A 13583-nucleotide genomic window follows, 5' to 3' on the forward strand; every position below is an offset into this window, starting at 1 on the left:
TATAAAATGAAAGAAAATTTATAACAATAACATCTTGCTATACTTAACAAAGATATATCACTCCTTCACCCCTTGGTAAATTATTTTGCTGGAGGCTACATCATTCTATCTGAGTAGTATGTTGGGAGTTGACAGAGGCGTGAATAATTCACCATGTATGAAGCCTCCCTGAGCTGAGCTGAGCTGCAGCATGTTGGGCCCGCCTTTGATGCAGACTGGTTGGGCAGGTTCCTGGGCGCCCGGAGAACCGGTCTGACGGGCCTGTTATGCCAACAAATTCTGGTATGATTCCATGCTCTCCAGAATGCAGAAACCTGCCCAGCCAGTTAAATGAAAGGCATATTAGGTTATCCATTGCACATTGTATATATCTTAGGTGCAGCAGATCTCCTCTCGGCACTCTCTAGTGTGGTCCACAGTGGCTTCCTCATCTTACTTACACTTCAGGTTTATAGCTGCAGGGGAAGTCAATAGTAAATATTTATCACCCCGATCAAGAACAGAACTTTTGACAATTCAAACAGAAGGGTGAGTTTTGAAAGTCTTTCTTTAAAATTAATTTAAGATAAACTAAAGCAAAAAATTTACCTTATGCTTGAAATGGTAGAATGGTTATCTCCTTAATGTGTCTGGGTACTGCCAGCCTCTATGGCACTTGTTGACATTTTTGTGACTGCAGCTTTTTGACCCTTCTGTGTGCAGCTCAACATCATTTGCTCTGTCTTCAAGAATATTTACCAGAGAGAGAGTTTAATGAACTAAGCACAGGAGTGCAAGACAGAAACTCCACTGCCAATGACTTAGTATTTTGAGCTGGTCAGTTAACTTATCCTTCTTGGTCTTCTCTTTTATAGTGTTTTTATAATCCCTGTCTCATAATAGCATTGTTGTGACAAACCACAGTGCCACAGCAGTAAGATGTATGGTTACTAATACTTGCTGGGCCAACTTTTTTTTTTTTTAATTGTTCAGTTTTATGGAGTGGGTTAATTAACCTAGATTTACATTTTCAAAATTGACTAAATGGTAAGATGGGAAATGTACTTGTCATTCTTACTGCTTTCTTTCTATATATTTGTTAGAAATGTACCTGTTTAGAATGTAATGAGTAATGGTGGTAGGTAGCAATTATAATAAAAAACAGTCCTAATCAAAAACAGCAGGACAGCAGGCAGCCCTGAAATTTTTATCTGTATCTGCAACTGAATCCATTCACAGGTACAGTGTCAAAAAAAGAACTATTAAACAGTGCAAAAACAAAAGCTGTGGAATCTAGTAACTGATTAACTACTGAAGAACAGAAGTACTTGCTGAGCTGAATAGAAAGGAATGAAGACAGGTTTTGTCATGCCTGTTAGGACAAAATAACTCTTTAACTGAAGTAAATCTGTATCTTCTCACCATCTGTGTAACTTCATTCAGGAAAAATCATATAGCCACTTCCATCTCTCTGGAAATCTTATTTTAGTCTATCTTTAAGTGAAACAATTACGGTTCTCCTTTATGATGTAAAAAAAAATCCTACCCCAGTGGACATAAACCATTAGATACATGAAGATCTATGTAGGATTATGTAAGAATTTATGAAAGTCACACAACAGGAAGCTTCAATTATGGAGGTGTTTACTGCCTGCTATTTCCAGGTTGATGCAAAAATGAACATTATTATTCTCTTGTAGAGTGCAAATAAAAAGGCCTCCTGAGCAGCTTAAAAAATGAATGAGAGACTGAAATGACTTTCTCACCGGCTGCACTTTATCTGTTAAAATTGTTCTTCAAAGTGTGGGAGAACGGAAAACAACACAGGGAAAGTTTTGCACTCTCAAATATGGCTAAAAATATGCATCAGGAAAAAACATTTAATTTTTAGCATCTCTGTTGATTTCACTGTCAAATATGGTTTTAAAACTTGCTTAGACTAAAGAATACACCATTTTCAGAAGAAAAAAATATAAGTAAGTGGCTGATCTGTATGGTTTGACCAGGGACACTCTGCAGAGACCATAAAATGCTCCAAGAGAGCTCTGTTTTCTGAAGCTATAGAATTAGAACATATGAAATATATGAGTTTTCCAAATACTGCTTGCCACCCTCTCCCTCAGCAATTTATGTTTTCATTTTCTTGCTTGGTTCTTGCTTGGCTGCTTTTTCTTTGGGGCAGAGGCCATTGTTTAGGGATTTACCTCCCCAAAAGATAAGTAAAACACTATTTCCCATCTACTGTTTCTGTTTTGCTGGTTCTCCTGTCCTAAATTCTTGTCTTTCACTACAGTAAAAAGTAGGTGGCATGATACACAGATCTGCAAACTTTTACTCCAGCCTTCCAAGCCTGAAATAGCCTCCCAAGGCTAATATAAATATGCATAACTACTCAGACGATTCATATCAACCTGACTAACATCAGTAAGAGCAAACCATTTCAGTCTGCAGCTAACACATATATGTGCTGCTCCTTTGAGTTTGAGGACCAGGAACACTACACTGGAGTCCTAAAAGAGCCCCCTCAGGCTGCTTTTTTTTCTCCATCAAGGCTCTCTAAAGCACCTCAGAGTTCCAGCTGAACAAACCCTGGCTGCTTCAGACTTACAGATGCGGAGCAGTGTAAGCACTTCGAAGAAAAGGGTTCCTTAAAGTGAACAACATTATTGGCACCAGGGAATTTGCCCTTGACTTGATTTCAAAAGTTGCTATGCAAGCTGCTTGAGAAGATTCAAATTCAACTAGTGGGGGTGATGGAGTAGCTACTCTTCCAGAAAAAGCAAATGCTATCAGTGCCAGACAGATCGTGGGCTCTGTGTGCTCTCCCAGTTGTAAGAAATCGTACCATTCAGAGGGCTGCCACTTCCTACTCTCCGGGTTCAAATCCCATGAAGGTAGCTGCTGAACTGAGTTGCATGTTCTCGCTCACTGGATACGAAGCTGGGCTCATTTGAGGCCCTTACTGGCAGCTACAACATGAAGTTCATGAAATGAACATGCCTCTCAGAGATTAAGCGACATATTTATTTTTCAATGCAGATCCAACATGTCAGGGAGGTTGCAAGCACACTGGTCATGTATGTATATGTGCAGTCTGCTATATATTACGTGAGTAAATATGGGTTTCATTATTACATATATATACACAAAAAAGCAATTTATTTATCACTGTGTATGTTCAATGATAATTGTCATTCAAAGATGGTTTTAATCTTCACATCTAAATTTAAGGTAACAGAAGCAAAAAAAATCCAGCTATCTACTATTCTCTTTTAAAGCTACTTTGTATGCATATTCAGTGGGCTAGGCCTCTTACTGTTATCTGACTGGTTAGAAACACTAATGCATCCTCTGTGCTAAAAGGGGTTTTTTATTATATCTCTGCAACACTGCAGTACTCTTACAAAAGAAATTCAATCAGTAGTCGATTTGCTGGTAAATAGTCCAGTCACCAAGAAGGAAGATGTCACCATTAAATTATAATTGACAATCAACAGCTTCATATACTATTAGTAAGGCTAAACATTTTAGGCATTAAGGTCTAAAATGGGCTGGGATTAAATCAGATTCCCTTTTCTGTTTCAGAGTTGTTCATAGACAGGTATTCTGCTATCTAGTTTAATGTGCCATATTAAGGGTTACTTTGAAATCTGGACACCAGCCATGATTCCACAGGAACTTTTGTATCTGCTCAAGTGCTACAATGGCAAAGTCTTTTTTTTCCCACAGTTTTATTGTCTAGGTGTGGGTGTTTACCCTTACGAGATGAATGAAATGCAGTTCCAGTTAGACTAGTCAGCTTAACATCCGATATAGATGAATGTGGAATATCAGACTCTGCAGTAGTTTGTTAGCACATTTAATGAGCCAGGGATCTATTCAGTAATTTGTGGTCAAGTATGTGATTATGGAACACATTTTTCTGCATAAAATCAAGTAAATCTGGAAGGGAGATAAAGTTCAACTTTTGGTCTTATTTTGCATTCACTTATTGCTGAGTAAATTAGGATAACACTGCAGAAGTCAATGGAGTTATACTGCTGTAAAGTTTGACATAGGAGAATTATGTCCATGCAGATTATTTGGAAAGAAGACACAATTATTTTCTAGAGTGTTTCCTAGAAATAAAAAGAAGGGTCCAGTTCATCATAGAATGACTGACCAACCAGCAAGAAGGTAATTATACTGCTACTTATCTGGTCTGTGTATATATTTAAAGACATCTGTTTATCTTCAGTCTGAGGAAATGATTACTTTTGTACATCACTAACTTTTAGATTATAGGAAATTGAAAAGTAGAATAAAAAAACAGGGAACAAGACAGTGCTTGCAGTCACTGTTTAAGAATATTGGTATGTCTACTGTAACCTATTAGGGCAGTTTCTTCCATAAGATGTAGTAAATTTTAGCTCTTTTGCACATGTACTGATGTGAAAATGGGCCAGTCTATGATGGAAATAATCTGCTGCTGAGCTGTTGAACACTGGATTTGTTTTAGTAGAAAAATAATTGATTAAACAATAGTGAGGAATGAGGAAAAAAGTTAACTACAAAATTTTTCAAAACACTAAAGATCAAGGTATACAATTAATTGGAAACTGAGATTATTTGCAACAAGGCTGAACAACAGATTTAAAGTTTGCTTAATGATGAGTCATCTTGGACTCCAGTCTGAGTATTTCAAAATGCTTTATTTCAGAAATACTAAAATAATATTTTACATGTTTTTATTTACGCTATAGCTCCATATTTATGACACTTTCTTGAGATCCTAGACTTCAAGTTTGTGATCTACTAACCTAACAAGATGAAACAGCTACTAACTAGTAAAATAAATACTTGCACACCTAACTTTATTTATATTGCTATTAATGTAGTTAAGAAAGTTTATGTTTGCAGGACTGGCCTTTACAAGCAGATCGCTACTGTGACCTCTAACCACCCCACTAAGCTGTATCTGCAAATATATCTACATATACTGAAACAGTACAGTGGAATTGTCTGAAGGCAGAATAATATTAGTAAAAAGCTGTGTTTTGTTTCTATTTTGTAATTAAGTAAAAATACAGAGTAAAAATCAAAAGGTTTACATCACAGCAGATGGCAGGATTGATCCCAAAGAATGAATGGTGATCCATAATTTGGGCAAAAAAATTACATTGGTAAAATTCTCAAAAATGGATATATCAGACAGATCAGCTGACTTCAGCCAACTTATGCCACTTTGTCCTTACTAGTTATATGAGCCTACAGGCTTTTATACTCACACAAAACATTAAAGCGTGCTCTAGGCAGTTCTGCTATATGCTAAAATGGCAAACTTACTGAATCTAGTAAGATCAGGAAGGGGATGAAAAGCAATCCAAACACATCTTAACTTCCGTGGCGTAAACCCCAGCATTCAGCAGACCACAAATCCTGAGGAAAAAGGTAGCTTTTGCAGCACAGCCTGAACACTAGCAAGGCTACCTCTGCCAGAGTGGCTATATTCTAAAGATCCTCCTTATATCTGAACCAACAAGACCAATTTTTCTATCGGGCAGGCTCTTCTTATGTGGGCACCATTCCTCATAATGCAGGCCCTCACACGTACCCTTGCCTTTCCAGAATGTTCCGTGCCTGCCGCACTTCACTGCGGCACACGCCGAGGCCCGGCTCGTCCCCTCGGCTTTCATCAGGCCGCGCTCTCTTCTTCTCTGGCCGCGGAAAGCCAAAATGCCAGGCCCGGCTCGTCCCCTCGGCTTTCATCAGGCCGCGCTCTCTTCTTCTCTGGCCGCGGAAAGCCAAAATGCCAGGCCCGGCTGAGGAGGAGAGGGTGGAGAAGGAGGAGGGTGTTTGGCTCCATGGGTATTGAACGTGTGCGAGCTGTGGCGCACCGCAGCCTGCCGGAGCGGCGCCCAAACGGCCGGGCATGACCCGCAGCCGCCTGGCCCGTGCCGCCAGCCCGCGTTAGCGCCTGCTCTCGCGAGAGCTGGGGCGGAATCCTCGCGAGAGCTCCGCTGAGCCCCGCCCCGCCCCACCCCACCCCCCGCCAGGGAAGGCGCTCTGCCCCGCTTTCCCTTTTCCCGCCGTTTCGCGCGGAGCTGCTGGGAGCCAACCAGGTAACGGTGTGCGCCCTCCCCTACCCGCCTCCGCCGCCTGGTAACGGCCGCGCGCGTAGCCGCCGCCCGCTTCCTCCCCTGCCGCGAGGACCCTCGAGCCTCCGCCGGGGGCGGCGGGCCGCGCTCGCCCCTGCCGCCCGTCTCGGGGCGGCTCGGTTGCCGGGCTGGGGCGCCACGGAGGGGCTCCCCCCGCCGCCTTTCTTGGCACCGGGGGCCCGGAGCGGAGGGGCGGCCCCTGAGCCCTCTCCGCCGCTACGCCGAAAGCTGGCTCCGGCCGCGGGGGAGAAGTGGAGGAGTGGGACGTGCCCGTCCTGTCCTGCTCTTGCAGCTACTGAGCGCAGAGCAGCCTGGCTTGGAGCTGAGGCGGCTGAGACATGGGTGCTTGCCCCGTCCGACGCCTCTGCGCTGGGCTTGGCAGGCTGTCGGGCGTCTGTCATGTCTTACGAGTGAGTTTCCTGTAAAATGTTTATGCAGAGGGGGGGAAAAATCACTGCTGGGAGGTGCTGGAGAGTTCAGCTTGCAGGAGCAGTTGGACTTCTTAGTAGCAGTCTTAATGGTCTGTTGTTCAGACGTTTCGGTCAGGGGTCAGGGGTTCAGGAAGCTTTCGGGAAATAGTGTTTGTGCTCTTGAGAGTCAGAGAGGCGATTGTGCTCATGTCAGTGAAGTATAAGTGCAGATAACCAGTTACAGTGCTTTATCAGCGTTAACTGCTATTGCTGATGAAGGCGTGTGTAAGAAGGCAGTCGTTCATGAAGCTGTGCAAAGCCTTGCAATGCCAGAAATAGTCGGTGGCTGGAAGAAAAGGAAAACAGAGATGTTTAACTTGTTGCGTGAAAGGGGCAGTCAGTACAGCAGGCACACGGCCCCATTGGGGAGAGCCACTGGGCTAACTGCCTGCAGCAGGCCGTTTCGAGAGAGGCTGGCATGCCCCCTTCCAGGTGCAAACAGCTTCTAATTCTCTTCAGCACCTACCTGCAGCTCAGGCTTTTTTCCCCCTTTCCCCCCCCCCCCCCCCCCAAGGACTGGAAAGTCCTTTCTTAGGACCAGAAAGTAAGCTAAGACTGACATCAGTGAATGCCTTTTGCTCTTATGCAACCGCTGAGACCTGCCAAAAGGTCTCTTCAAACACTTGTTCGGGGGCAGTCTGTTTGAAGACTTGTCGAGCACCTGTAGACAGCAATGTACCATTTGGGATCTTGAAGCAGAGGAAGTCTGAGGCAACCCATTGCTCTGTTTTGTTCGTATTCAGTTGACATATTAATCACTTGCAGTAACTCAGCAAATATTGCGGGTTTTGTATTTTTTTTTCCTTATAACCATCTCTGGGGGAAAAACAAAAACACTGCAGACAAGCTTGGCCATGGGAAACAGAAACAATTTTAGTCAGATGCCCTTTTCTTGAAAATGACTCATTCAAAAGATTCAAATCTAAGATAAGCAAGAGCAAGTCTGCTGATTTCACTGTCTTAGCACTTGACAGAGGAAGAAGATGGTTTCTTAGGTATTTGTGGTTGAAGGTAGAAAAACAAGTGTTTAAAAGACATTCCTAATGTCACTAGGCAATGTGTTCCACAAAGAAGCGTTGTAAGATGACTTAATGTGACTACACAAAATGAAGCATTTCAGCTGTGAAGATGCAAGGAGACTATCATTCAGCTTCAGTTGGTGACTTGTAGGCATTGCTCATTCAAAAAGGTAATTTTATTTTCTATTAAAGATTTGTCTCAGTATAAGAACACTGGCTAACTTGAAACGAGGTCCTGAAATGGGCACTGAGTTTTCTGGAGAGAGCAGCTTAAAGCAAATTGGGAGCTACCTTATGCTTACCGAGGACTCTTTCATAACTCCCGTTACTGTAGTATTTGAGTGTCTTTACACTATCGGGAAAAAAAATGCTTCCAATATCCCTGTGTCATCAAGAATAACTGTTTGTTCTGTCTGTTCTGTTATTTTATTTTAAAGGAGGGCAAACTGAGAGAAAAGACTTACCTAAGACTGTGCACAAAGATATAAGAGCAGAGACACGACCCAAGGCCTCCAGGACTTAGACTAGGTCGCTAGCCAGTGGACTAAACGTTTTGTCATGATGAGTCTGGGAGATCAGCTAAACCTGTAGCTGCAGTTCAGATCTTTTAAGTTGCTTGAAGACTTTTAAGGTAGGAAATGCAGCTTCTTGACTAATTATAAGCCTTGTTGGGTCTGAAGTGCAACTATAACTTTTATCTCAAGAATTTGAGAGCCAGTTGCTACTTTTATTTCTCTATACAGAAATAGTCTGTGGTGTGCGTGGTCAGAATGTTACTTTAGGACTAACACAATGTACTTCAGATTATTCTTTTTTCTTATTGTAATTTATATTACAAAGTAATACATGTTGCAATGTGCATCTGGTAATTATACCCTGCGCCTGTTCAGAAATGTTTGTTTAAAATTGATGGCATAAAGAACAGGGGAAAAATTATAATCTGCAGTTTCACACACAGAGGGCTGAAGGATAGAGTGATTACATGAGTATTTTAATGCTGGACACCCACTGCAGCAATTAGAATTGAATCTTATCTTTGGCTCATACTCACATCTGAGTACCATGTTTGCCCTGCAGTTTACCTGAGGGTATCATCTGTGCTAAGGAACCCTTCAAAAGAAAGAAAAAATTACGGGTGAGATTGTTCTATCAGAGCGTGTAGGCAGTCTGGCTTTTAAGAGAGATAGTTCTCCTAAAATATTCATGTTTTGGGGGGATTTATAAATTTTGAGATTAATCTCCTATTTCTTTTTCATCAGGGAGTGTGAACAGTTTCAATGTAGAATTAAGAAAACTTCCAAGGGAGATTTGAACTTTTCTTTGCAGAAGGGGCTAACTTGAATCTATGTTTATGTAAAGAATGTATGTACGCAAATGCATGTTAAAAGCTTGGTGAAACAGTATTTGCTGATAGCAAAATTTTGGAAGCCTGAGACACTTTTGGCAAGCTGGAATTCTGTTGAAAAATAGCTTTACACGGGGCAAAAAATGAAGATTCCTAAAAATTGTAATTAGTTTTAAGTTGGTAGCTGTTCAAGGTGGAAAAAACCCCAAATTTCTGTTATTTTATAATTGCTTGTAGCGAAGTACTTAGCATCTCCCACACTTTCAGGGTGACTGTCAGTAAATAAGCGCAACCTGACAAGGATAGACAGTGAGCTTTGTATTTCATCCATGGCTGCAAGTTATACTCTGATAAGTGCAAACATAAGTGTTGTCGATCTGTCATTACAGGCATACACCTGTCTTCTGAAACAGCTTCATAACTATGTAATTTAAAACTTAAAGTGAGAGAGTGAGCCTGCTTTGTAGCTAAGTGAAAGAAGTTGGGAGCAGAAAAAGCAAGATGAATGCATCTGGAGGAAGCTGTGGGAGCCCTAGTTCTGCAGAATCTACTGGAGATTTCTTCAAGGAACTGTGGTCCAAACTGAAAGAATGTCACGATAAGGAAGTGCAAGGTATTGTTAAAATCTGGGCTCACAAGAGGGTAATCGTTACTATAGAGAAACTTTGAACCAGTGTACCACTCCATCTGTACAGAACTAAATAGATTTTTAATGTTTTATGGTATACAGGAAGTTGGATTGGATGATTACAAAAAGTCTCTTAGAGGTTTACAACCTAAGCTTGGCTTAGCAGAATTGGATTTAAACTATGAAAAAGTATAAATGATTTGCTAGGTCAATGAAGCGAAATAACACAATGTTAGATGCCATTTATTTTTGCTTAGAAAATGTTTGAAGGTTACATTGTTATTAAAGGATTATGGTTCAAAGTTTCAGAATGAAGTTTTCCAACCTATTTTTTTTCTCTTTTTTATTTCTTTTGGGTTTAGTCACTTCAGATATATTAAAACTGTGGCCTTGACAAACATCTGCATTTTTTCCCCTAACTTGTGCTTAATTACAGTGCATATCACACCTTGTTGCAGATTAAGATTACCAAAGAGAAAAATAATTATTTGATTTTTTTTTTTTTCAGTGTTCTACATTTTCTCAACAAACTTTATACAAAAGAACAAGCACCTCTTGTATTGTATTTCATGATCTGTGTGATACCGGTTTTACTATTGTTTGACTGTTACTATCTTTCCATTTTACACTAGCATAGGAGATTAATAACATTCAAACTAAAGACGAATTATTGCATTATGTATTTATATTCTTATTACAACATTGTTTCATAAATAGCATTCATAAAAATATTTTGCTAAAAATACATGGTCTGAAATTAAGATTTGGTCTTGCAAGGGTAAGTCAGATCACCTATGCTTTTGCATGGAATTAGAATATATTTGAAACTTCACAAAGCACACTTTATGCATGAAATAGTATCTATGTTATGCTGGAATAAAAGCTGGTGAACTCTTGTGAATTAAGGGCTTTAGTCATACAAATGCATCTTCATAGTCAGACTGTTCCAGTGGCCTTGGTCATTTTCAGCAGCCTCAAGACAGGTCCAGGTCTGTTCATTTAGGTCTAGTTATAGCCTCATTTCTTAACAGTCCCTCCCAGGTTTTGAAATTTTATAATGTGTAGATGTTTCATACTTCCCACTGGAAGTCGTAGAAGGCTTGATTCAGCACTGCAGCACTGGGCCTTGACATTTTGTGCAAGTGTTAGAAAACTTTCATCAGTTTGGCAGCTGAAAGGAAAGATGTACCAGGTAATAGCATTTTGTTAAAAAATAGTTATGTCCTATGAAATATAATTTTATATTGTGTTCCAAAAAACCCTCAAATTTACTGCTTATTTTTATGGCTTTTTATTTTTTTCCTCTTTAATTCCTTATGGTTCATTCCAGAGTGGGTGTGATGTCAACTGCAGATAAACGCAGAAGTACTGACAGAATGGGATCTGGCAATCTATGGCATGTCTGAACAGCAAAAACTTGAAAAACAAAAAGCTCTAATATGGAGGATGATGTTAAGTGACCCCTTCTCTAGTTTTTTGGGAGATATGCAGCATGTGATTCTAATGTTTTGGTTTTCTTTATGCATATGAAGATGTTCTTTAGAATGCATGTTGGGTGGGGCCAGATAATTTTGCCACTAGGCAGACTTTTTCATGCCTAGCCCTTTGTCAGTATGTCCCGCACTGTGTTAGGTAAAATTAGGTCTTCCATGATAACATCAAAGACATGCCTGAAGGATAGTTAATTTTTTCAAAAGGTGGGGATCTTCTTATAGAAAATGGTACTGGAAGATATTTTAGAAACATCAAACACAGACTTGCCTGGACTTTGCTTGTTTCTGAAGTCTATAAATAAGAATTAAAATTGACTCATGAGTTTCCAATCTGAATGTCAGCAAAAATATATTTTAAAAATGGTGGTGTTAAGGGAAAGCTAGTGGTTGGAGAAAAGACTTTTTCCACGAGGTAGACAATGAACTGGACATGGTGACAAACATGGAATTCTAATTACAAATTTATGAAAAGCAGATATACAGTACATGAGTGTGAAATGATCAGGCATATTATACAAATTAGAATATTTATATATTTATAAAATATTCATAGAGGATTTCAAACACATTAAATTGGAAATGGGTTTTATTGAATTTTCATGTTACTATATTGTAAAGTGTATATTTTTTCCACCACGTTAGCTAAACAAGCACAGTCTTGCAACTTTGTCATTAGAGAGTAAAAGCTTTTTATTGTTTTAAACAGATCATTTGTAAAAAATATTGAAATTCATTGACATTCCTAAAGTTGACTCTCTCCAGACAAAATAGCTAGCATTTTCTCTCAAATTCATTATGTGACCATGGGTAAGACTCCTACAGCTGTTTCCAAAGATGTTGAGCATGGTGGAAGTCAACTGAGTTTTATGGAATTCAGAAGTGCTCAGAAACTCCAAATAGTGGTCATTAAAACTATTTCTGCTTTTATTTCCTACCTGTAGAATGTGTGGCATACTTATAAGTCACACAACTTAGAAAGAAATTCAATAATATTGTTTATAAAATGACTAGTTTCTGCAGGTGTTAATACTTGCATCTAGCTTGAAATAACCATCTAATCAATAGTGCATATGTATCTTTTCAATGTCATTCCTGAGGATACATTCACATCTGAAGCTCTATACTAAAAGTAATTGTTGTATTTCAGTGTAGAAATGTGGTGAGACAGTTTTGTGTAATAGAACAAGAAACAGCCAAATTATTTTCAACTACTCCTTTACCTCTGAAGAGCAGGAGATATCAATGGGGAAAAAAACTATAGTTGTAGAAGTAGAGAAAAATTTGAGGAAAGCGATCCTGTTGATAGATTGCTGTAGGAAAGGAAATGGCCAGAGACTACTGAAAAGTAAATAATCATAGGCATCAGGGCTGGAAGGAATCTCAGGAGGTCATCTAGTCCATCTCTATACCCTTAAGGTAGGATTATATCTATGTCATTCCTGACAGAAGCTTGTCCAACCTGTTCCTAGAAACCTTCAGTAATGAAGTGCCTTCCCAGGCACTGTCAGTTTTAAGAAAGTAAACCTCTTGTGTCTGAAGACTTATTAGAACAGAAATTGTCATATCCGTTAATCAAAATATTACGTGTACCTAATTTAGTGAAGTTGCAAGTTTTATAAATGTTGTGTATTTATATTAATCTGCCTAATGACAGTTTGAAGACAGTCTCCATTATTTTTATATAGACAATTTACTAAAGCTCTTATGAGTTTTAGATAATTTAGATTTCTATAGTCTGCAGCTGTCTATTTCATAGAACTGTATAGTGAGAGAGGGGAAATCAATTAGAAAGTTGATTAGTAATGTACATAGTGTAGTTTTACATACATACGTATGCTCACTAGAGTGTTATGTAAGGAAATCCTAAAATTCTTATATACTGGTTAAAAATAAGAAAAAGCCAAGCTGTCTTAATCAGTGCGGTTGAAGCTTCCCAGTTCTCTGGAAAAGCAAAAGAAAGAGATTACAGCCAATGTAGTAATTCAGTGCTCTTGGATACATGTAACAAACTGGATTCCTGCCTTCTCATTGCAGTCCTTTGAATTAAAGGGGGGGGGGGGGGGGGAGGGGGAAAGACAACCTTTAAGTAACTAGTTTGGTTCCTCCTGAATTCGGGTGAGAGGGGAGATAGTGTTACCTGTAGCACAGTACTGGGCCTTTTGAGCACTGCCTCTTCATTTTGTGGCTCAGGTTGCCAATGTTACAATCTTAAAGACTTGCTGAACAGACTACCTGTTCATACAGGAGATGCATTGTTGTGCAGCTTCATTCCTTCCGATGGGCGTGGAGCAGCATTAAAGCATGCTTTATAGGGGTTTTAATTGCAGATGCCTAATTGACTTGATGAATAGCAACTCCTTAAAAAAAAATAAACCCTCTTTCTATGTTGATCTGCATGACAGAACATAACATCTCACAGGTGTTAAACACTTAGAGATAAAAGAAATCTTGCTATATTTCCCAAGAGCTATTTTTGAAGTAGTCTCTGTACATTTTTATTGCATTGTCTCAC

General features: G+C 39.7%; 1 protein-coding gene across 10 annotated transcripts in view; it reads left to right on the forward strand.

Moving 5' to 3' along the window:
* Positions 1–376: 376 nt before the first annotated feature.
* Positions 377–13583, forward strand: part of RBBP8 (RB binding protein 8, endonuclease) — a 44093-nt gene continuing 30886 nt past the window's right edge. Inside the window, exons 1-4 of one of the 10 annotated variants that reach the window (XM_064507296.1) lie at positions 382–528; positions 3019–3087; positions 8043–8236; positions 9340–9563. In XM_064507296.1, coding sequence (XP_064363366.1) covers positions 9452–9563 — 112 coding nt within the window. In that variant the 5' untranslated portion in view covers positions 382–528; positions 3019–3087; positions 8043–8236; positions 9340–9451. Of the gene's footprint in view, positions 529–3018; positions 3088–5975; positions 6081–6109; positions 6527–7639; positions 7776–8042; positions 8237–9339; positions 9564–13583 lie in introns of those variants that run through there. The other 9 variants (XM_064507294.1, XM_064507292.1, XM_064507293.1 and 6 more) reach the window with 9 other exon arrangements.

The sequence above is a fragment of the Dromaius novaehollandiae genome, chromosome 2, assembly GCF_036370855.1.
Source record: "Dromaius novaehollandiae isolate bDroNov1 chromosome 2, bDroNov1.hap1, whole genome shotgun sequence".
Classification (NCBI taxonomy): Eukaryota; Metazoa; Chordata; class Aves; order Casuariiformes; family Dromaiidae; genus Dromaius; species Dromaius novaehollandiae.